Source organism: Hoplias malabaricus, chromosome 13 (genome assembly GCF_029633855.1).
Source record: "Hoplias malabaricus isolate fHopMal1 chromosome 13, fHopMal1.hap1, whole genome shotgun sequence".
In the NCBI taxonomy this organism is placed as follows: domain Eukaryota; kingdom Metazoa; phylum Chordata; class Actinopteri; order Characiformes; family Erythrinidae; genus Hoplias; species Hoplias malabaricus.
Window position 1 is genome coordinate 27,169,500 of NC_089812.1, and position 24,122 is coordinate 27,193,621.

The following is a 24,122-nucleotide window of genomic DNA, read 5'->3' on the forward strand; positions in this document are numbered from 1 at the left end:
TGAACTGGATAAGGGTTACAGATAATGAATGAATAAATGAATGATTATACAGCCCACTCCAGTAATTGAAAACTTGTATGTGAAATATCAAATATTCCAAGTAGAAAATTTCATGTTAAAGGCCTCAATAATTCAGAGTTCCTAGTTTGAAAGTTGGGAGAGCTTCACCAACCCCTGATTCAAAATCCAAGATGGCTGCATGCACATGAACAGTGTGTAAATGTATTACTATTATATAGTTTATTATCACTTCTCTCTATTAGTTTTTAATTTAATGAGTTTAACACACAGTACAACTACTGTGAACGTGTTTCCATGGTGTTTGGAAGTGTAAAATATCCCATAATGAGCTGTTATCAAATGGTATTGCTAACAGTGCTAAACAGGAACAAGCTAACAATCATAACATGGAGCATAGGCTTTCAGAATGTTTAAACTGGAACAAGGTCAATATCATTCCCAGATCGGACATCCGACTTTTGAGGTAAATGGAACGCAGAATGAGATAGACTGCTATTGCAGTTCAGTGGAGCTGGTATGCACTGCATTCCTTTATGGTATGCATATACTTTATAGAAAGTGTTCATTCAGTCTACATTCTGCCAGTGCTAGACCCCTGCTTGTCCTAAATCCCTCGTGTTTGTCTTATCGGCAGCTGGGGGCTGGACAGTCTCATGTGTGTGAACTGGACTCGACCCCACCAGGTCATTCTGTCTGGGCCCTGTGGGGAAATGCAATGTACTAGAACTACAAATCCCAGCATGCAGCAGTGGACTAACAGCAATAAGTGGCTGTGGTGGGCCAGTGGGTGTGAGCGAGGCATGGATGGGCGTGGCCGCTGTAGAACATTGGCACGTGAGGTCAGTGGTGGTCTGGAGGTTCAGAGAGGGGTGGGATTGGCTGAGAGTGCCGTGGGAACACAGAGGATGGGCTTTATTCTGTAAAACAGAGGCCCCAGTGTCCAAATGCAGGGCCATTCCGGAAGGGCCGGAGATGGAGGGAAAGTTTGGGGCCAAGCTGAGGAGAGACGACACAGGCTGTGGGGCTTGATGGCTCAGGTAAGGTGAGTTGGGACTGGTCCTACAAGTCTGGTAGTGGCTTGTCTGGCTTTCCAGACCCAGGGCAGCTCCTCTTTCCTGGTCAGTGTAACACATAGAGTGTGGGCATGTGCTGTGGGGACTGACTGGCCTCAGGACATGCTGTCCTTCTTGACCCACTAAAGACCCTCGTCCATGGGCCAATTGCTTACCACACCCACAGCTGACATTGAGCCCTAGAGTGTCCCTGGTAGCAGGTTCTGCTTTCCTGTAGGGGGCAGGGGCAGTCATGCTAAAGGGCAGACGCAGGGGCCAGTCTGAAGGCGAAGTGGTCAGGTTGCTGCTGGTGGTCTGGGTGTGGAGGCCAAAGGAGGAGTACGGGGTGATGTGGGGCAGGGTTATGTGAGTGTGTAGAAAGTGCATCATCTCATGGAGCTCTTTGGCCAGATTGGACACTTCTTGGTTCAAGCGGGTCATCTGGAAAACAGACAAACAATGTCATGTCAAAATTCATGTACTATGGTTGTTCTAATAGTATATTAGCACTAAGCTAACAGTGATTAGAAGGAAAATGTTTTAAGCAGTCTTAAGAAATATATATACACCTTTTGTTTCCAACTAGAACATAACAACAAAGGTTATTGTGTACCTCAGTGTTGAGCTGACAGATGCTTTGTCTAACTTCTTCGGTCTCAAGTAGAAGATTTGCATTCACCTGAAATGGGTCTAAAAACCACAACACACATTTAACTATGAGTTGATCACAAACACTGAGATTGTGCTATACTAAGGATACAAATTAAATTGTCATATGAAAACTGCAGATAATAACGAATTTAAATTTTAAACATCAGTATAACACCATTCTCTATAAATCTGTGCGCAGTTTCATAGATCAAATATCATATTTAATATATGACATTTACTCACCTTTCACCTGTGTGTTAGAGGTGGGCTCCACATTGAAGTGAAAGGCTGGTTCGTTATCCTCAATGCCATCAACAACCCTGCCAGGCATCAGTACATTAATAAATATGTACTGAATTGTGTTTTAAATCAAATTTATAAGTCTACTTAAAGGAGCAATCAGTCATTTTTACTAACAAAAATTAATTTAAAAAATCATGTGTGTATTTCAGACTGGTATCGAGGTGAAAATGTACACATTTTACTAAAGAATCATTCCCAGGATTTGTAAAAAGGTAAAAAGGGTACAAATTAGATATGAATATCTGGCAAACATGCATGAAACAGTGTTTAGAGTTTATGTAATGCTATTGCTAATAGAAATCTCTGCTATATATATATATATATTACATATTTTCTATACACTCACTTGAATAATCAAACAATTTTTTTAGCCCCAGTATGAACCACTTTATGCACCACAGAGTGGGTCGCCCACATGGGGGTGGCCATGTTTTAAATAGGATTAGTACAGTATCTCTGATATTTTTAGGTTGCTAGGTGTCAGTGTCGGTTCCATAACCTGAAGAAGAATCCATGAAGGAAATGACTTCTCAATCAAATATCATTAACTAATAACCATGTAACAGGAACTGTGCTATGGTCATTATTACCTGGGACTCAGGTCCAGGGGGCTGACACAGCTGAGCGAGGGGATGAGCAGCTTAGCTGGCCGATGGGCGGGACCTGTGTGGACTACAGGAGGACACAGCTCCTCATTGGCTGGCACTGGAGGGGTGGGGCTCTGTCCTCGGTAACCTTGTGTTGGAGAATGACAGAAGCGAAGCATGTTGAAATGCCGTAGCTCCTCTCCCAGCATGGCGCTCAGAGCGGACTGTGATGAAGAGCCACCTATGCTGGACAACAAAGGCTGTTTGCCCACTTCCTGTCCAGCCTCATCCTCTTCCTCTGCCTCTACGATGAAGGGCAGCTTTGTATGAAGGTCCTGGGCAAGAGAGGTAGAGAAAAGAATCCATTAGTTTAACTCTATTACAACAGGGATTAATGTAATTTAACCCTGCAGTCTGTTCAGTGAGTGGATTTACATGTCATCTGAGGGTAAAAAAGAGAGAAAGAAGCCATTAATAACAGTTTAGAGGAGGCGTTGGAGATTGCTATTACTTCTTTCAAAGCTCCTCTTTCCACGGAATGCTCTAAAACCTTCAGGCAGGGTGACATTAGTGAGAAAAAGAGACACACTCACTGAAGCACATTACTTAATACACATAAAGCTGTAGCTCATATAAAGGTTCAGCCCCAAACAGGAGGCCAGCAGTGTTTAAATAGTTAAAACAGTGTTAAAAATAGAGTTTAATTTCAACTCATCTGGCCTCATTTGCTCTTTTGATCATTTGATCAGAAACCTAGACATAAAATATCAGTTTAAAAATGCAAACAGGATTTACAGCCATTGTTCAACATACAACAAAATTGTGTCACAAAATCTTGTATATGTGAATTGTGGGGACAATTGTGGGACCATGAAGACCATCAATGCTACCCTCTTAACCCTATTGAGAGTCTGGTACCTATTGCCACTCATCGTGGCCAGAAATTTGACTGACACACAAAAGGACCAGTCACAAGTCTGCTATTTTGGCATGACATGTGAAGGCAGTCTTTCATGTTGGACCAGTACCAGAGCCAGTACAAAATGATACATGGATATGCGTATACAGGGATGTACAAGCAGCCAGTCAGAATGCAACTGGCAGAATCCTGACAGCGTTGTCAGCTTAGCGCACTGAAAGCATCAGACTCTCCATAAACTTCTGGGTGGAGTCTGTGGCTGAGACTAGCTTAACCCTAACCTTAACCTAGCTGGTGGTCCCCACAAGGAAGACCAGTCCCCAAAATGTAAATGTGCATACAGAATTGGGTCCCCACAATGTAAATGTGTAAACACATTTTAGTCCCAGTCTGTGATATATTCCTGGTACACACATTAGTGCACTAGAGTCAATGAGCACACACACAGTGGGCATCAATCACAGCACCCAGAAGGCATCTGAGGGTTAGATGCCTTGTTCAAATTGCTCAAAGGCAGCTCAGCTGTGGATGCTGAGAGAAAACCCAAGCTTCCAGTGCCAAGCTGCCCTTCAGGCTATAGCTGGCCAACAAAGTTAGTGTGTCGTCTGGGAATGAAAACCCGGTCAACTGCTTCGTAGTTAGCTATGCTCCCCGCTGTACCACCAAGGCTTTCTGACACTGAATGACCCACTGCTGTTTAGGGACACCTGTCCATCCAACAAAATCAAGGGTATTTATATAATTTATAAATAATGTCCCACGGCTACATTAAAGCTGCCACTCTTCTGCCACTCTTTAACCTACAGGTACTGATACTGATATTGAATGATTAGTTCTGGATCTCAAAGTTTTGGATGGTATTCTGTCACTCTGAAAAATGCAGCTGCATAGCTCCACAGCCCAGTGCTGATTGCATATTCATATTCACTCACACTTATATATCATCGCTGTCCAATTAAATTGTCCAAGCAATTTTGGAGCATTTCTATTGGTCCAGTGTGAAGGAAAGCTATTAACGTTATATTTTTAATAGGTATGCAGGTATGCAGGCAACTTTAATGCCATCAGGAGTCATTCATCCAACCCCCAGACACTGTGTGTATGTGTGTGTTTATGTGTGTGTGTGTGTTTCACAGTAATTTGGAAGTGCTGTTGGCATACTAATTAATTTGAAGCAAGTTGACAGCTTTAACTTTCCACATCAGTAGTTGTTGGTCATGTCTCTCTCTCTCTCTCTCTCTCTCTCTCTCTCTCTCTCTCTCTCTCTCTCTCTCACACACACACACACACACACACACACACACGTACACACACACACACACAAGTGGGGTAAAGCATTTTCAAGCTACTGTGTGAGTTGCATATATATAACCAAAGGCTGCTCACTATTTCTCAAAGGTATTAATAAGAAATCGGCCTCCCTTTGCTGCTACACTTTCCACTCTTCTGAGAAGGAAGCCTAGATGTCAGAACACAGCTGTGAGGATTTGATTACAGTCAGCCACATAAACATCAGCAAGTTTAGGTAGTGATGATGGATAATTAATTCTGGATCACAGATGTCACTCTAGCTCATCCCAAAGGTATTGAATGGAGCATCATCTCTCCAGGGAATGCAGTTCCACTGCTCCACAGCTTAACCCTTGTTCCACATCTGGCATGATCAAGGTGACCTTAGGATCATTGCCAGCTGTGACAATGTTTGCCATTTCCTTTCATGCTTTCCTATGGAGATTATGCAAGCTGTGTTTGTGTGTATGAGTATGTTACCTGTGAGATTCTCGGAGAGCGAGGGAATCGAGTCTGGCCCTGAGGGAAGAAGACAGAGGGAGTAATGACACTGGCACAAGATACTGTGCGAATAACACTTCTATAGTGTTGAATAGACACAGTGTAAATGAATGACAGATCTGAGTGAAGCTGTAAAATTACAGTAATACTACTGTATAATAGTATACACTACAGAACAGTACCACCGACACTGTTATAGTTACTGTAAATCCTACAGGAGTGTATTTACAGGAGGATTTCTGACCTCTCTGAGATTGTAAGTGAGGTTGTGGTGGATGTCCTCAGTGAAGCGAGCACCATATTCAGGATAAAGCTCCAGGACTTCACGCAGCGCTCTGATGCTGATGTACTGCAGGTCACAGTAGGTCAATGCCTTCACATCCGCATTAGCCTTGATCACCTGATCCCGGCCCGGTAGATCTGCTCCAATCAGATCCCCCTTCCCTGAACACAACATCCAATCACATTCACTAAATTGCTTACAGTTCTGCAGACAGACTCATCAGTTTATATATTTATATATATATATATATATATATATATATATATATATATATATATATATATATATATATATAAAACATAATAAATAACTTTGGTTATAGGAGTTTCTTACACACTACTCAAGTTTTACTGAATGGAAATAGAAAGTAACACATTTATAGAATAAATACACATTAATAAATATGAAAAGGCATTGCTTACAGTTGTATGTAAAATTAGGGGATACCTTGTCAAGAACATGATTTATTGATTCCTTAAATGAATAAATTCACACATTTACAATTACACAGCAACTCATTTGTTTATGTTCAAATACGGGTTGATTGTTGAATATAAATAAATAAATAAATGAGGTCTATGCAAAAAAGATGCCTTTCACTTAACGAATAAACAAACAGTGCCCACAGATATTTTTTAGAGTCATAAGCGGTTACAGATAATGGATGGATGGATAAAATGTTATAGTTTTATAGAGTTATCTATAAATCAATCAGCCATAACATTACTATCCCCTCCTTGTTTCTAAACTCACTGCCCATCCTCTCAGCTCCACTGACCAAACAGGAGCACTTTGTAATTCCTCAATTACAGACGTTCCATCTGTTATTCTGCATACAGTGTATATAGCCCATTTTGCTCTTTTCCACAGTGATCAGGACATTTACATGCCTGCCACAGCTTGAGCAGCACTGCTGTGTCTGATCCACTCATGCCAAAGCAACACAGAATAACACACCACTACTGCGTATTTAATTTAACCGCAGGTGGCCAAATCTGGGATAATTCAAGTGGTTAATTTCTATTTAATAAATGTCTAATTCATTATCCATCCATCCATTATCTGTAACCGCTTATCCAATTCAGGGTCACGGTGGGTCCAGAGCCTATCTGGAATCATTGGGCGCCAGTCCTTCACAAGGCAACACACATATACTCACACATTCACTCACACACTCACACCTACGGACACTTCTGAATCACCAATCCACCTACCAACGTGTGTTTTTGGACTGTGGGAGGAAACCGGAGCACCCGGAGGAAACCCATGCGGACATGGGGAGAACACACCAACTCCTCACAGACAGTCACCTGGAGCGGGAATCGAACCCACAACCTCCAGGCCCCTGGAGCTGTGTGACTGCGACACTACCTGCTGCGCAAGGTGTGATAAAATAATGTAACGTGTATTACCCAGGATCGCAAGCACCATGCCGTCCTTAAGCACCTCCAGTGAGCCAGAACAGACAAAGTGCTGGGCATGCAGGGCGTCTCCATGCCGGATCAGGTACTCCCCTGGGGCGCAGAAGGAGGTTTTAATGTGCAGAGAGAGGGAGCGCAGACATCCCCTGCTGGCTGAGGAAAACAGAGCAAGCTGCAGGATGTCCTTATTCAGGTGCATGGCAATGTCTGCACGCAACTCATCAGGAAAATCATGCAGGAGCTGAAAGAGAGAGGATCATGCATAAAAACAAATGTCAAAAACATAGGACAATTAAGGCAGTGACAGGCAGTGGAAAACACCATAGCACACAATCCATAAAACACATGTCCTCTACGTCTGGCATTTTTATTAAAGTATGATCAGGCTGCATCACTCTAGAGAACACAGACTGCTTCCCAATGCTAGCTGACTCTTGGCACTTTAGCCTCAAGTGAAGCAGCCCCACAGTGCAGTGACAAATATATTAGCAGTCCTAACCAGTGTCAGCAATGAAATATTAGAAGGTGCACCCACAATCTGTTGGACAGGCTTTGATTTTCAAAACAGCCTTAGTTATTCATGTATTTGAATCATTTGTTGTTGTCCAAATAAGTCATGATCTGTGTGTAAGGGCTTTAACTAATGTTCAAGTCCCCCCTGAGCCTAATTAAAAGTGTTACATTTAAAAAATGCTAAGCTACAAATGGACATATGGTCTACAAAACTACAGAACCGGAATGCTGGAGCAGATTACAGCTAATGAGGATTTTCATTTGTGATGATTCAGAAGCTTAAGACATGACTGAAACAATCCATGGCACAAATTTCCCATTTCTTTTAGTGTTTGCCTAAAATGGGTGAAGAGAGCAGCTACATTTCAGGCTAAAAATGATCTGGATTGATGATAACAGCAGTGAGGCAACATGCTAGCAACAGTTGTTAGGAGCCACAGAGTTCCTGTGAACTATGCTGTGTGAAGTATTTTTTTTTTCTCTAGTCACTGAATAAATTAGTGTGCCAACAAAGTGCAAATAGCTAGTGAGCTAGTCACCATTCTCACCCATTCTCCCTTGAAACCTCAATTGTTTTACGCTAGCTCATTAGCCTCCACTGCTCTCCAGTGTGGGCTAACCCATTGAGGCAGCTTTAACAAAGCCTCTATTCAGAGAGGATAGGTTGAGTGGTAAATTAACTCAGAGAAAGTAGATGTGACCCAGATTTTGTGATTTTCCACTCTCTTTGAATCTGCCAAATAACACCTACTCTGGTAGTGTGGGACACTAACATGTAATCAGAGTTTTGCTAAAGCTATTTCTGTCGGAACGGAAGAAAGCCCACAATCTCAAGGGTTACACGTGATAAAAGCCCAGCAGGCTCATGTCAAAAGCAAAATTCAGAAGTTGTAACTTTGAAGTTTATTAATATTTATATTTATAAAAATGTGAATAATTTAATAAAAATTCAGTCCTTACTCTCCTACTCATAGTTAAAGGATTGATACTGAATAATCCATGTTATTTATTGCTTAGTAGTTGCTAAATACTTTTACAACTTACTGTTAGTAGTTAGTAGTTAGTAGTTAGTAGCTAAATAATACACAGGTCTAATAAATAACCCACAAAAGATACTGAATAACTCATAGTATTTGTCAGTATAATTCACTCCATAATATTTACTCAAAAATATATTAAGTTAAAATGTTATAAGTAATATATAATTATATAATAAGTAATATATAACTTAATAAAACAGTTCAACCTTCAATGAACATTCCACTGAGGTCTTCTCCAATTGGCCATAAGAGAAAATCTGTACAGCAGCAAAGTTTGCAAGGCCCTGATTTATCCAAATAATAAGAATGCACGGTTGTTGTTTTTTTTTTTTGTTTGTTTGTTTCAAAAGCCATTTGAGAGATTTGTGATACAAATTCAGCTCCAGTGGTACCATAGCTTCAATAACCACTACTAATCAGACCTGGTAGAAGCTCAAATTTTATATTTTACTTGTATGCATTCAATTTTTTTTCCTGGCACTCCACTGAAGTCTTCTCATTTCCATATAGTCTTTTGGCAAGAGACTTGATTTACACCTGATCTCTTCAGTATCAAGATGATGAAGAATGTGAATTATTCACATAAACTAAGCTGCGGTTGTGCTCTTTGTTTTATGGTGGCATGGCTATCTTTGTGAAGAAGTGTAAACTGTTTTCACAGAAGGGTTTGGTGTTTTCATTCCTTTCGCTCCTCATTGCTCGCTATCAGTTCAATACAGAATCATAAAATTTTAGACACACTAATCCAATTTAGGTCTGATCCCTAGTGATGACTCTGACTGGAACTGTTGTGTGTGTGTGTGTGTGTGTGTGTGTGTGTGTGTGTGTGTGTGTGTGTGTGCTTTCTGTGTGAGTAGAACAGCCCTCCCTCTCTCCTCATCACTCAACAAAGTGGAAGCCAGTGTGGCTGACTGTTAGCTAACATAATAGAACTGAGCAATAGAACTGAGCAGTTAGTGTTCTCCTCTGAGCATGTTGAGCTCTCAACATTTAGTGAGCAGCAGGGAATTTCACATGTCTTGAAGCAAGCAAGTGCTGCTTTCTCTTGCCCAGATTGGCAGCATCATTTGATTAATGCAGACCTAGCAAGTGGGTGAACTGAGGATTTTATTTGTTTATTGATTTGCATATTGCCATATAGCAAGTGCACAGGAGTTAAGTCACCTGACTAAGGGTAAATGGGCTTAATGTTTCCAGCATTTACAAACGGGGTCTGACAGTTAATACTCTAACTTTCTTGAGACAGTGGAGGACAAAACAGTCTCACTGCAGTGTCTCAATCTGCACTAGAACAACACTGTGGCATGTTTAAGAACCTGATTGAAAAACTCTGGGCTACAACAGTGACGTGGTGTCTACTGAGTGTCTCTCACCTCGTTGGCGTTGATGCCGTTGTTGACGGACCAAGTGGTTTGGAAGTACTCCAGCATGCGCTGTTTCAGCTGCCGAGGCAGACGGTGGACACGGATGAAGTCTTTCAGGTCTTTCATGCGCGTGTGGTAGAGAGAGCGGCGCGAATACATGCGCTGGATAATAGCTGTCACATTCCCAAACACCACCGCATGCATCAGGGCTGGGAGACAAACAGGGAGATTAATAGGGTATAAGCTGTGATGGTGTTGAAGTTGGTCCAGAAAATAATAATAATAATCACATTTATATCCATACAATCATAACTGTTTATAATATCCATCTGAAGCATTAAAATCACAGTAAACTCTACCGGTGACTTCTATCAGAGACTGAGACCCAGGTCACCCCAACAACACTGACCCTAGCTCAGCTTCACTCTATAGACACTGTAGATATAACTCCACCCACAACACAACAATCTACTGATTCACTGACTCTGCCTCTTCTATAAACATGTATATAACCAAATGTTGGTTTCTCCTATTTTACTTCCTACCTACTACCTACTACCTACTACCTACTTACTTTATGCAGGAACTTAGTGGAACATTAAGCAGTAAACTGTTAAAAACTAACATCAGCTCCTGGAATTCAGAGCAAAATACATCAAAGTCCGTAATTTAAGAATAATAAATAATTGTGAATTATTTTTTACAATCCACTGAAAAATTACAGCAGCTGTTTACAGTACACACCTCCGATGAGCATGGTGCAGATAGAGAAGATCTTCTCGGCATCCGTATTCGCACAGACATTTCCGAAGCCCACGCTGGTCAGACTGCTCAGGGTGAAGTACAGGGAAGCGATGTAAGCACTACGCATGGACGGACCACCTACAGTGCCATTAATGTAGGGGGTCTCCAGACGCTTCCCCAGCTCCTGCAGCCAGCCTGAGAGCAAAGCAGCAAAATGTAGTGAAAACTAGAATGCGAATGACTGGAAGTAACATCCGTTTTCTTAAAGTCATCACCGGGGGCTTCAGAGAAAACACTCCGAAATTCAAAAAGGACAGAACACACACAGATAAAGCTTTGGGTCCTGATACATTAATTAAAAGGCTGTGCTTCAATAAGCTTACAGTGGCTAAGGGGTGATAATTTCACCTGATTTTCCTCATCTTGTTTCTTTGTTTCATGATCTTTGTCAATGCCCATTATCTTTAGAACCTTCTCAAGTTCCTACTCTCTGTCAATTTTCAAATCTAATCTTAAATCTCATGTTTTCACTTGCCTATAACCCCATGCTTAATGTTGTGATTTCTTGTTATTTGACCCCTTAAATTGCCTCATTCTTCAATACACGTGCTTGCACTCTCTAGTCCTGTGTGCTTTATGTTTTTATATTTTTCTGTATTTTTCTTTTTTGAAGTATTAAAAATGACAATACGCTATATTCATCTCTAACATTAAAATCACTACCTGTAAATCAGCCAAACTCACAAGTACATTTGGTTAAAATATTATCCTCAAGAATAGAACAAATTGATCATGCTTTTTTAAAATAATATTTCAGTTGTCATTTTAAATACTACATAACAGTTCCCATAAAATGACAAAAGAGAAGGAAAATGTTGAATTACACTTGTACAGTACATAAAAATACTTTAAAATTTACACGTACACCTATTACTATTAATATCTATTTCATGTCCTGAATTTCAATTAAACAAACTTGCATTCCACCTCCTTGCTATTCATCTTACGATCTCCAGCCATTGTGCACAAGTTTTACATCCACAAAGTCAGAAATGTGTGCTCTTACCGATGTCCCAGGTCAGCGGGTCATTGCTGGCCAGTTCTTTGCGGCCAATGACATACCAGACGCAGGCGAGCCAGTGAGCGAGCAGAGCAAACACTGACATGAGCAGAGTGAGGACCACAGCACTGTACTGAGAGTAACGGTCAAGCTTCTGCAGCAACCTCAGCAACCGCAGCAGACGCACTGTTTTCAGCAGGTGCACCAGCGATGTCTGAAATGCACACACGAAAACATTACTTTATTTCACACTTTAAACAAACTGTTATTCTCTAATTAAACAGATAATTACAAAAGATTGAGGTTAAATGGACTAATAAAATGTTGACCAAGTGAAACATACAGCTTCATGTTCAGTCAACTCACTGCTGCAAGGTTTTTGTTTTTTTTAACAGTGGGAAGATATTCTACATCATTATAATGGAATTTACATTGTATTGATTGATCATCCTGATATCTGGATGTGAAGATCACAATTTACTGGAGCCTACATAAGATCAGTGACAAAAGATGATGCATTGGGAAATATATAGCAAGATAAAGGTGTAATGTAAATAATATATGTAATGTTTTATATAATGCTTTAAATACACTCAAAGCAAACCTCCTCTTGATATCCATGTGTAATGTGAGAGTAAGCAAAGCCATTTTGTGTCACCAGGCTTAGTGAGTCATTGAATAATTAAGCTCAAACATATATATATATATATATTATATCTCTCCATTTCAGCTCTGATCATTTAGTCACCATCAATGGCACGATAACAAATATGACATCATATATATCCACAGAGAGATGAGTCATCATTAAGACAATGAATCCACAAACACACTCCAACACACACACACCCCTCCCCCAACTCACCACTGAGATGTTGAAAGCATAGAGTAGGTCAAAGGGAAGGGCAGCGATGAGGTCTAGGATGAACCAGGTGGCAGAATAGTGCAGGCAGATTGACCTGGAGTCATATACCACCTGCCCTGCTGGGCCCACATAGGTAGTGCGAAAATTCAGGATGATATCTGCAATAGATGATTTGTTACACTGTTATTACATGTCTGGTATATATATATATATATATGTGTGTGTGTGTGTGTGTGTGTTTTATTTTTTTTCACAGTACAGTGTACTCAGATAAACCTCAAATCATATACCACCTTCCCCAAATATGTAGTGCATAAATTCAGGTTCATATCTAAAAAGAGTGGTTTATTACACCATGTATTATATATTTATTACACATCTGTTTTAGGAATATATAGATAATAAAGTGACTGAATCACTAGCCACACATAGGTGGCACATAAATTGAGAAAGATATATGCAATAGGTTGTTTATTACACAGTTATAACCTTATCTATAATATATTTAGTAAACGTTTTACAAGATTCTATGCTAAGTGTAGGCTTCCTAATGTTCCATCCTGTTATTTTTGCTGAATGCAGATTGGGGAGACTCCTTAAATTGCACAAGTACATTAATGAATATGTAAAGAAATATGCTGATTTAAGAGATAACACCATGTAGACAACATGCCGTGCCTCATAAATATTCAGCACACTTAGCGCTTGCATATTCCCAATATTAAATGTATGCTTGCACACAATAGCTGTGCCTTTTGCACAGCTGAGCATTTTGACCAAGCTCATTGTGGAAGCTTATTACCAGAGAAATAAATAAAGGAACGTAAAACGAGAGCAAATATTCCTTTGTGTAAGATAAGCCCCTGTTGGCTCAGTCAGTCACAAATCAATTTAGTCCAGGCACACTGTATTAAGGCAGTCTTCCCTTTGTATGTGTGTGTGTGTTTGTTTGTGTGTGTGTGTGTTTGATTGATATCCCTGACTTGTGTAGTCTTTTAGCCTGCGGTATTATGTGGGGTATTTGACCACATAAGCAGTATCTTTAAGAGAGAGAGAGAGAGAGAGAGAGAGAGAGAGAGAGAGAGAGAGAGAGAGAAAGAGAGAGAGAGAGAGAAAGAGGGAGAGGGAAAGAGAGAGTGTGTGAAGTGTGAAGGAAAGGTTGTGTGCAATCATCACCTTGTCTTCACCTCATTTACACTTCAACAAAAACACAGCTCTGATGTCACACCCAAAAAGATGATTAGAGAAAAGATCAGATTTTCAAATGAAAAAACACCACGTTCTTGACAATCGCATTAATAAAACCTTTCCAAGGTTCCTCACACATCTCATTTACACAATACATTCTTTAAAAGACCACCCTTTCATAATTTCACACACTATTGTTCATGTGTTTTAATTGTTTTGTTTGTTTGTGGCTTAAACCGAAGACCAAACAATAGTGATGTGACGTCTATTCTAAATGAATTCTGGTTAAAAGTCAAATGAGCTAAAAACAACCAGTGTCCAATGACAGTAAATTTCTTAGCTACACTCTCAGAAAAGAAGGTCCATTATTGGTCACAAACGTAAAGGTACAAACAGTGGTTTTAGAATTCAATTGTGTTCCCTAAAAGTACATTACATTCTCTTCTCCAGAAGTCCTGCCGTCTATAGCTTTTCACATTCGTTATTCAGCTGTGCCAACACATATCCAAATTCACAGTAAACCAATGGGCAGGCTCTAGGACCGAGGGGCTACTGTAAAAGCATGTTAGTTACTGTCGTCCGTGAAGAAGAGAGTGATATATCAGGAGGAAACTAAAGACAATATGCTATGTAAGTATCCGTACATGTCCAAAACAAAATCTCATTAATATGCTAGACGTTTAGGCAGCAGAGGACAATGAAAATGCTAATGTTAGCTGCTGCTTGTCTTAGGGAGAAGACTGTGATATCTGAAGCCAAGTTCACTTCATTCTCAACTGCTGCGAACACAGTGCCACTGGGCTTGGAGGAGAACACTAATTGGCCTGATCTGTTATACCAAACAACAGATACCCATGCTGACTAGCACTGTGCTCATGATGGGGGAGAATGAGAACCATTACCAATATTATATCGTCATATCAGCAGTACATCAGCCAAGAAATGGCAAAGATTACAGACACAACATGACTTCAAAACATACAAGACCCCCCCATCAGTAATCAACAGCTAACAGCAGATATATCTGAGACTACTGCAAAAGTCTTAAACAAGCTGAAAAAGGGTCTTCCTAAAGGACCTTCTGGCATTCTAAAGTGTGCAGAGACAAGGCGAGGGGGTGAAAGAGGAGAAGAAGAAGTTTGGGTGGACACTAATTGCTATATGTGCAGGCGTTTAGGATGCTTCCATGGGGTGTTGTCATGGCAATGCTTGTCAGGTGGACCCCTCGGTCCACATATATACACATCACACTCACACACACACATACATATATATATATATGTATACCCAGGATGAAGAGCATCTCCACAGCTATGTCGCTAACGATGGTGCTCCGAGAGGTGGAGTCACACTCTGGGTTGTCGTGGTTACTGTCATCAGGGGTGGAGAAGCACACATTGTACGGAACGGTGACGGCCACGTAGAAGGTCGCGAGGAGAATTAACCAGTCCCACAATGCCTTGCACACGCTGTAGTGGAGCAGGATGAAGCGGGACTTCTGGACCGATGCCACTTTATACTCCGGCAGAGTGGGCTTAGAAAACACATTCTGTCAAGAGAGAAGATGACTTTGTGTTGGTTTTGTAACGGAGTAAATACACAATAGTAAAACTTAGCTGTGAGTGTGTGTTTATCAGCTTTCTGACATAACAGAATTGGGCAGTTCAGTGTTCTTCTCTAAGGTTGTTGAATGGTATTGTCCAATGGCATTATATTAGCAGTTCTTTCAACATGTGACAAATGTACCTTCTTAAAGAGAAAGGGTTTCTATGGTCTTACAGCCAATTATTTTCACATAAACGTATGGGTGTTAAAAAAATCACCATCCACTGTTCATACAAGTGTAAAAAAGACTCAGGAAATTCAGAGAAATCTCAGCCTGTGTAGTCTGCTGAAGGCTGGATACCACTGGTACATATTTGTGACTTTGGAGCCCTCAAACGGCACTGCATGAGAAACCATCACCTCTCTTTTCCAATAAATGGGCTTCATGTGCATTACATTCAAATTTCTTTGTTTTAGATATTGTTGGTGTCCAGTTAATAACATGTATCTCCTACGATAGCAACTTCACAGAAGAAGTAAGTAACCTTCCTAACGTTCCATGGAAGTCAATGAAAATATTTTTATTACAAGTAATTTTGGAGCTGTCCTATTGGTCCATTTATCATGAAGTTTTCACATGATTTGAAGGACTGCTGTGTTCAAATGATGAAGTAAACTAAAAATCCACAAAAACTTGTTTGATGCTTGTTTTTGATTGGATGGCGGCGATATGCAAAATAAAACCAAGTTCTATTTTTCCTTCATGTTATTGACAGTAAAAGAAAGGTTCAGAAGAAGTATAAATCACTGGTTTCTGATCACTGTAAAAAAGTGGATTTATTTATTTATTTATCTATTTTTGGCTAATTTGGTCATGAAATGTGTTACATTTAAAAATAGCTTTTTTTTAAATTAAGGCTTTAATGCAGAAGGTTTTTGTTCAAAATGACTCCCTGACATTTGCATTTATGAGTAACACTCCTAGAAAAGTACAATCACAATGATCGTTAAAAGATGGAGAACTGCTTTACTGAGGACAGATATCTCCTCATCGTTACTATCAAGCAGACTGCGTTTTCAGGTCATTAGAGTGGATTCAGCAGCAGAAGTTCAGACAACCAGTATTGACTTTCTCGTTTTTACAAAGGTCAGTTTTCACTGCTGTATTAACCATGCCATGACAGATTCCGGACTGTAAAGACCAGACACTGCCTTCTAAGAAACACAAAGGAACAGTGCCAGACCAGAACATTATTCACACTCATAAAAATGAAGATTTTTAAGTTTAATTTGAGTCTGAAGAACCTTTTCTTTACCAAAAGTGGTTCTTCTATGACATCACTCAAAGAACCCTTTGTAGCATCGTTATTTTAAGTGTTCACTCTATGTATTTAAATACTTACTCACTTAATGTTTCTTCTTAAATGAAAGGCATCAACTGCCTCTAATCTACAAGCTTTCCACTGCACATTAAAACACTGCTGTGTGGATCAGTGACTTTATGAAGACAACACCACTAGAACTCATCCCACAGGAACCACATTTTGGTCAGCCACTCCAGAAAATGCACTTCCACTGCTCCACAAGCCAGTCCTGGGGGGCTTTCTCTCCCGCTAACCATCACTTGGCATTGGGCTTGGGTGGAGCTGATCCAGATCTTCAGATGAAGGCCATTAGAGCAGATATAGCAGCAGAAGTGTAGTGATGACTTTCTCTTGTTTATACTGTCACTATCACAGCAGATTTTTAGAGAATAAATACAAGCGACAGTTCATCAGGAAACATGAAGGAACACAGCCAGAGGAGAATATAATATACATGAAAAACAATATCAGCAGCATGAGTTGACCCATCAGTCAACGCTTCCCGCCAATTAAACAAATGACAAACATGTCTGCAGCAGACGCAGAGACGCACCAATGAATGTTTCATTAACAGTGAGAATGGGCTAATAATAAGAAGCATTGGAAACCTACATTCGTCAGTTTCCCTTTGCTCCTATTGGTGAACAGGCTGGTCAGGTGGTACAGAACGCTCCGCCCACGCTCATGTGCGCGACTCAGATGCGAGCGGCTGGACTTCCTGTTCTGGGGGCCATCTTCTGTCATAACAACAACAAAGGAAGAATGAACTTTAAAATAAATAAATAAGTCGTTCAGTGCAGGTGAACATTAATTTGGGAATCTAGAGTGTCTACCAACCCACAAACTGTGAAACAAGACCATCCAGTCAGGGTCTTTTGATTTATTATTCCCAAACAAACAATGATGAAGTCTAACCTGAGGTACGTGGTATAACATTTATGTCCGTGGTTTGGTGTACCGATGTAGAGGAACGTGCTGTCAGGATTCATGCCTAATGACTGTCATTGATTCAGTTGGATGCTTACCTGAGTGGTGAACTGAACCCTAGGCTACAATGCGATGCACAATGTGCTTACCCTCTGCACTATAATAGTAATATAATATAATAACAAAACTGGTCTAGTTTGCCACTCTTAATTAAAATGTTCAAAACAAAATCTTTTTTCGAAATGATCATAAAACAATGTATCAGGAAAAACTCTAACAATTTCACATCATAACTTTCTTTGCCTCCAGTTGCTGATGGTCTTAAAAATGTCCTCAAGGGAAACAACTGTAGGTCCTCTAAGAGTCCACACAGAACTAACCCTTTGGTCTATGATCCTTCAGACATAAGCAAGTCTCTAAACCAGCTTCTTTCAGCAGACATCTTACCTTGAGTCTTGGAGCTCTTGGAGTGAGTCTTGCCATAGGTCTCTGTGATGTCTTTGAAAGAGAAGAGAAAAAGCACCACCTCTCCTTTCTCGTTCTTTATGGGAACGATGTCCAGCAGGCACCAAAATGGAGTTCCTACAGTCCAACAAAAGAGTCCTGAAATTAGATTTCCCTCAGCTGCAAATAACAGTGGAAACTCAGGAGAAAAGAGAAGCACTGGTGTGTAATGGAACTGAACTTTGACCTGAAGTAAATTGGCCTTGGTTCCATTGTTTGTCAGTCCTGGCTCTGGATCTCTAATGCACTGGATAGTTCAGTGATATTCCAACGCTCCTGACACTATGAGAAAGTGAGATGCTCCACTTTATATTATTTATAATGCAGGTCAACTTTAACTGGTAAATTTGCCTGTACACACAACAATAATGTTCTTCATATAATGTTCGTATATAATAATCATAATAATAATCATAATATTTAATTAATGAATACAAAAATATCAATAAATATATTGGAAATGACTGGAAATTGTAAAAAATGTGTTAATTCATGGGCAGCACGGTGGCGCAACAGGTAGTGTCACAGTTCCAGGGACCTGGAGGTTGTGGGTTTGAGTTCCGCTTTGGGTGACTGTGAGGAGTTTGGTGTGTTCTCCCTGTGTCCGCGTGGGTTTCCTCCAAGTGCTTCAGTTTCCTCCAACAGTCCAAAAACACACATTGGGAGGTGGATTGGCGACTCAAAAGTGTCTGTGAGTGTGTGAGTGAATGTGTGTGTCTGTGTTGCCCTGCGATAGACTGTTCTGAGATATGTGAAGCCTGTTTTACGTTTTATCGAATTTATGGCAACCCATCGTCATCCACTAATTCACCAACGTGGCCTACCATTCTTCTTGTAGTATCGGACCTCTGCCTGGTACTCCCTCTGACCCTCCAGGGTCTTCTCCACCTGCTGGGTCACTCTCTCACTGGTCTCAGGTCCATGTAGGAAGTGACATGTGCTCGTCTTCTTCATCACTTCTGTCCGAGCGAAGCCGGTCAGCTCGCAGAAGCCGTCTGAACAGTACACGATGGGGTAGCCGCGAGAGCTCTGAGCATTGCCCAGCAGGAAGTTGCTGTCTGTGGAGAGGTCCAGTGAGGGTCAATGAGAAAACAAAGAGAGGGGAAAGAACACAAATCCAGCTTCAGATTTCAGTTCATGATCAAAGCACAGCAGCAGGATAAAGACACGTGATAAACACATGAGCCTCAGGACACCATGCCTAATGACAGGGGGCAATGAGAGGTGTATAGATGTCCTTAGCATTGGAAACCACAATCTCTGGAGTGAGAAGCTGTTTATGTGGCTTCATACAATCAAATCCTCACAGCAATGGTCCAGCATCTAGCATGAGGCCTTCCTACATCACAAATGCTCTGTTCATTCACTTAACTTTACGAGAAACATGAGTTCCGGTCCATAAAGCAGCCTCATCCCGACTTTGATTCTTCAAAACACCCTCTGTCTGTTGTAACTGTGCTCGCTCAAGGTGCTCAGGTTGCTCAGGGTGGTCAGCTAAAGGTCTCATCTGCATTGCAGCAGCTCCAGTGATAGTAGTGTTACCAAGTCCAAAATCACAGTAATGATTAAGAAAAGAAAACAAAGCATGGCACTACATGAAAGTGAGACTAAGATTAACTTTCTCAACGTCTTCCTCTCCTCATTAATAGAAGACAAGGGTGAATCACTGTCTCTGGGGAACCAAACACGCTAAAGCTGCCCACGTCTGGCACGCTGACCACATACCGGTCCATTGTTTGACGGGAAAGTAAAATGAACGGCTACTTTGATCAACCTTGATCAGGGAGAAATAAAGAGCTCCTCTCTCTCTCTCTCTCTCTCTCTCTCTCTCTCTCTCTCTCTCTCTCTCTCTTTCTCTCTCTCTCTCCCTCTCTCTCTCTCTCTTTCTCTCTCTCTCTCTCTCTCCCTCGCTCTCCGTTTTTTCCCTCTCAATATTTTTGTCTGAATTTATTTTTTTCTTTCTCTCTCTCTCTCTCTCTCTCTCTCTCTCTCTCTCTCTCTCTCTCTCTCTCTCTCTCTCATATAATTTTAATGTATCAATGCATGGGCCACTCAAACAGTCAAATATCAAGTATTAAAAATCCTCATACTGAAAAAAAAATCATTAATATTAAAATATATAATCCACACTCTTTCACACATGACATTATCTAACAGGACATGCCTGATCGGTGTGTGTGTGTGTGTGTGTGTGTGTGTGTGTGTCCGTGTGCATGCACATGTGCTTCTAAGGATGTGTTAAATGTGTGTGTGTGTGTGTGTGTGTGTGTGTGTGTGCGTGCGCTTTGAAGCACAGACCACCTTTGGTCGGAGGATCAGAGAGAAGAGATGGAGCCAGGGAGCGGGAAGACAGCAGAGGAAGAGAGAGAGAGAGAGAGAGAGAACTAAACTCATAACAAGCCAGCATCCAGTGATCATGATTATGCCTTCTAACATTTTGTTTTTAATGTAGAGGAAAATGAAATGCAGATAAATTTGCAGTGATAAAGGGTTAAACGTTTCTTTAGGATCCCTGTATATCCCCAGCTCCATGAACTGCTATGTATTAATTCATTCATTCATTGTCTGTAACCGCTTATCCACACACCACACACAATGGGGGACATAGAAACAAAATAATTGAAAAGAATAAATAAAAAAAGTCAGATGTAAAAGCTCTGGATGTAGATTAAATTTTGATGAATTGCGCAGCTCTTGCTAAATTACAAGGATTTCTAAAGTGAAGGGCCTATATTTTTGACCCCTAAATGACCCTCTCCTCATTACTGAAATATGAGTGATGGCTCAAATGCATTTCAGTCAATGGCAGCTCCGCAAAATTAGGCCTGTGTGGTGTTTATATATATATGTGTGTGTGTGTGTGTGTGTGTGTGTGTGTTACATAAAGCCAGTTCAGGGCTTGATATCCTTGATATCCTTTTATGATTTTATTATTGTGTTTAGCTAAAAGCCAACTCCACACTGATGCTGTTTACCACAGGTTTAATCCTGTAGTACATCAGAAAATAATCCAAGGCAACTGTGTATTGTCTCCATGGCAACCTTGTTGTGCATTTAACCTCAGCTACTCTGGCTTGACCATTACGTAAAACCTGTTGTGTGTGTGTGTGTGTGTGTATGTGTGTGTGTGTGTGTGTATGTATGTGTGTGTGTGTGTGTGTGTGTGTGTGTGTGTGTATGTATGTGTGTATGTATGTGTGTGTGTGTGTGTGTGTGTGTGTGTATGTATGTGTGTGTTTGTATGTATGTGTGTGTGTGTGTGTATGTATGTATGTATGTATGTATGTGTGTGTGTGTGTGTGTGTGTGTGTGTGTGTGTGTGTGTGTATGTATGTGTGTGTTTGTATGTATGTGTGTGTGTGTGTATGTATGTATGTATGTATGTATGTATGTATGTGTGTGTGTGTGTGTGTGTGTGTGTGTGTGTGTGTGTGTATGTATGTGTGTGTTTGTGTGCCAGGGGGTGGGGGTTTGGTACATGCTCATGATTGTGTGTATTTTCATATTTGCATATGCATGTGGTTTATTACAGTAGGGATTGCTCTGTGTATGTATGTTACAAGGAGAGAGAGAGAGAGTGTGTCTTAGCCGACTGTTTTTAGTGTATTCCATCCGCCTCTGGCACTTTCTCCTAAATATATCAAACTCATTTTATTCTGTCGGACCCCCAGCTATGTGCCAGCGACCCCCTTTTTCTCTACGTAGCACTCCAGCGCGTTCCAGTTTGACAGTTCATGTTGAAACGCACTCACACTCTTAGTGCTACCAGAGGCCAGCCATGTGTAAAAACACTGAGAGGAAATGATAGGGGAAGAAGATGATGGAGAGCAGAGGGATCACACATTATTATTATTCTGAGACTTTCTCTTGCATTGGAAACCAAGACCCAACGGTGCTTAAAATGTATGCAACTCATATAGAGTCTTTTAAATGTAAAGGAACACAAGGTAAGATCTGGTATTTTTGCTCCTGGGCTGAGTTTATATTCACTGTTTGAATTACCACAGAAACTGATTTGTAACTTGAGGTGTTTAGTTTGTAGCACTTTTGTTTAGTTGCAGTTAGCTGTCTCCCAAGTTTGGAGACATTTCCACCTTAAATGATCCCAAACAGCAAAAATGAGTCAATATTACCAGCCTATGGAGGAGTCATGGGCAATATCCTCATTTCAGTTTGTGCTTTTCAACATTTGGAGTTCTCTCCCTTGTCTAAAAATACTCAAGATGCCACTGCTGTGAGCCAAGAGAGAGAGAGAGAGAGAGAGAGAGAGAGAGAGAGAGAGAGATAGACTAGCATACTGGTTTGTTTATTTACTCATTTACAGCCACTGGGTCTTCATAAACACATCAGGCTGTTTTCCAGCACAAACAGACTGAAGATCAGCCCAAAAACACATGTTGGTAGGTGGACTGGTGACTTGAAAGTGTGCATAAGTGTGAGTGTGTGTTGCCCTGTGAAGGACTGGCGCCCCCTCCAGGGGACCCTCCGGCTAGGCTCCGGACCCACCACAGCCGTGAACTCTATAAGCGGTTACAGACAACGAATGAATGTAAAGAAAGCACACAAAGCTTGTTCTTTGGTTTAATTTTTTTGTAAACACTGCTACACATAGGTTGCCATTTTTGTTGTTTCTTGAAGTGCACGTTGAGTAGTAACGTTAGAAGTTGCAGTAGTGGTGGACAGTGACTTCTGAACATACAGGACCACCGTTCAGCCTTTTCAGGGTGAGCCAGACAGCAGCAGGAGTTGAAGTGGTGAGATACAGGAGACAAGGATGAGGCAAATCTTGTTGAATGAAATAAATACACCCAGAGTGAAGTGACGACAGCTAAGCTTTTACAGGGCAATGGCAAGGCTATGTAGTGTAAATTCATGCAACATCCAAGAGGTAGATTCATGAGTTTGCACCTGTAGTGAGGAAGCAGTAAAGCTGCATTTAAAACACTGGTAACACCAGGTGAAGGTGAGAGTAAGACATTTTGTTTGTAGAAGCTCGTCCTCTAGTGCAGTGGCACCCAGTTTCTGAGCAATGGAGACCATGAAAACAATCGAGAGAAAACACAATTAACCTCCGTATCCTATCACAAAGCACACTCAGATGACCAGCACATATCCTCCACCACAGCGCTCCCTGCTACCGTCCCTCCCTTTATCCACCTGTTTCATTGTCCCATTCTCCAGCTCTCCGCCTCAGCACCGGCTCCATTCTCCCTGAGCACAATAAGTCACAGTGGAGTCTCTCAGGTGTGTGTGACCCTGACTCCTACACACACTGTTCCGCTACCACCTGCCAGCGCCACAGGGCAGGAAGGGCTATTTATTTCTTTTTCTTTCTATCTCTATTTCTTCCTTATTTTATTTGCTTTTTCTAATTTTAATACTTATTTTTCTTTTCTATTCTTATATCCTTTCTTCATTCTTAAAAAACGTTCTTTCTTTTTTATTTCCACTCCTTTTACTTTATCGTATCTCCTTACTTCCTATTTTCTTTCCTTTCTATTCTTTATTCTCTATTTCTTTCTCATTCATCTTCTTTCCCTTCATTCATTATTTTCCTGTCTTAATATATTTATTTTCTCTTGTTCTTTTTTGTCTTCTTGTTCTTTCATTTTCAACAACGGTTCTCTCTGTCTCCATAGTAACAATGTAATTAAACTTGGTCGCACTAGGACCTGGGGGGAGCTGTTGTTGTTACTGCATGTCCGGTCTTTATTGCTTTCTTGACAGAACACGCACACATTGTTTTTTCAGCTGTTCCGTAAAATACGGATTTGTTCCGTATTTGGACACTAAAAGATGCGTTCCGTTCTGAACCGTATTTACGTTTATTTGAGGTCACACTTTTATGTTTCAGACAGAAACACGCAACTCTCTCTCTCAGCCGGAGTCTCCTAAACAGAGAACACATTTTTCATTGGTCGTCACCTTTATTTAGCCAATCAGCAGCTAGCATTATCTGTCCATCATTCAGTGTGCAGCC

The 24,122-nt window shown here is 40.8% G+C and overlaps 1 protein-coding gene across 1 annotated transcript in view; it reads right to left on the reverse strand.

Annotated features, from left to right (window-relative positions):
- Window positions 1-608: 608 nt before the first annotated feature.
- The window catches only part of kcnh4a (potassium voltage-gated channel, subfamily H (eag-related), member 4a), a 35,080-nt gene continuing 11,566 nt past the window's right edge, over window positions 609-24,122 (reverse strand). Inside the window, exons 2-16 of the mRNA XM_066641661.1 lie at window positions 18,967-19,200; window positions 18,086-18,220; window positions 17,324-17,448; window positions 15,090-15,351; window positions 12,615-12,772; window positions 11,756-11,963; window positions 10,690-10,884; window positions 9,955-10,154; window positions 7,020-7,269; window positions 5,569-5,768; window positions 5,304-5,342; window positions 2,618-2,949; window positions 1,968-2,044; window positions 1,687-1,763; window positions 609-1,514 (exon numbers count right to left, since the gene is read on the reverse strand). Coding sequence (XP_066497758.1) covers window positions 609-1,514; window positions 1,687-1,763; window positions 1,968-2,044; window positions 2,618-2,949; window positions 5,304-5,342; window positions 5,569-5,768; window positions 7,020-7,269; window positions 9,955-10,154; window positions 10,690-10,884; window positions 11,756-11,963; window positions 12,615-12,772; window positions 15,090-15,351; window positions 17,324-17,448; window positions 18,086-18,220; window positions 18,967-19,200 — 3,398 coding nt within the window. The remainder of the gene's footprint in view (window positions 1,515-1,686; window positions 1,764-1,967; window positions 2,045-2,617; window positions 2,950-5,303; window positions 5,343-5,568; window positions 5,769-7,019; window positions 7,270-9,954; window positions 10,155-10,689; window positions 10,885-11,755; window positions 11,964-12,614; window positions 12,773-15,089; window positions 15,352-17,323; window positions 17,449-18,085; window positions 18,221-18,966; window positions 19,201-24,122) is intronic.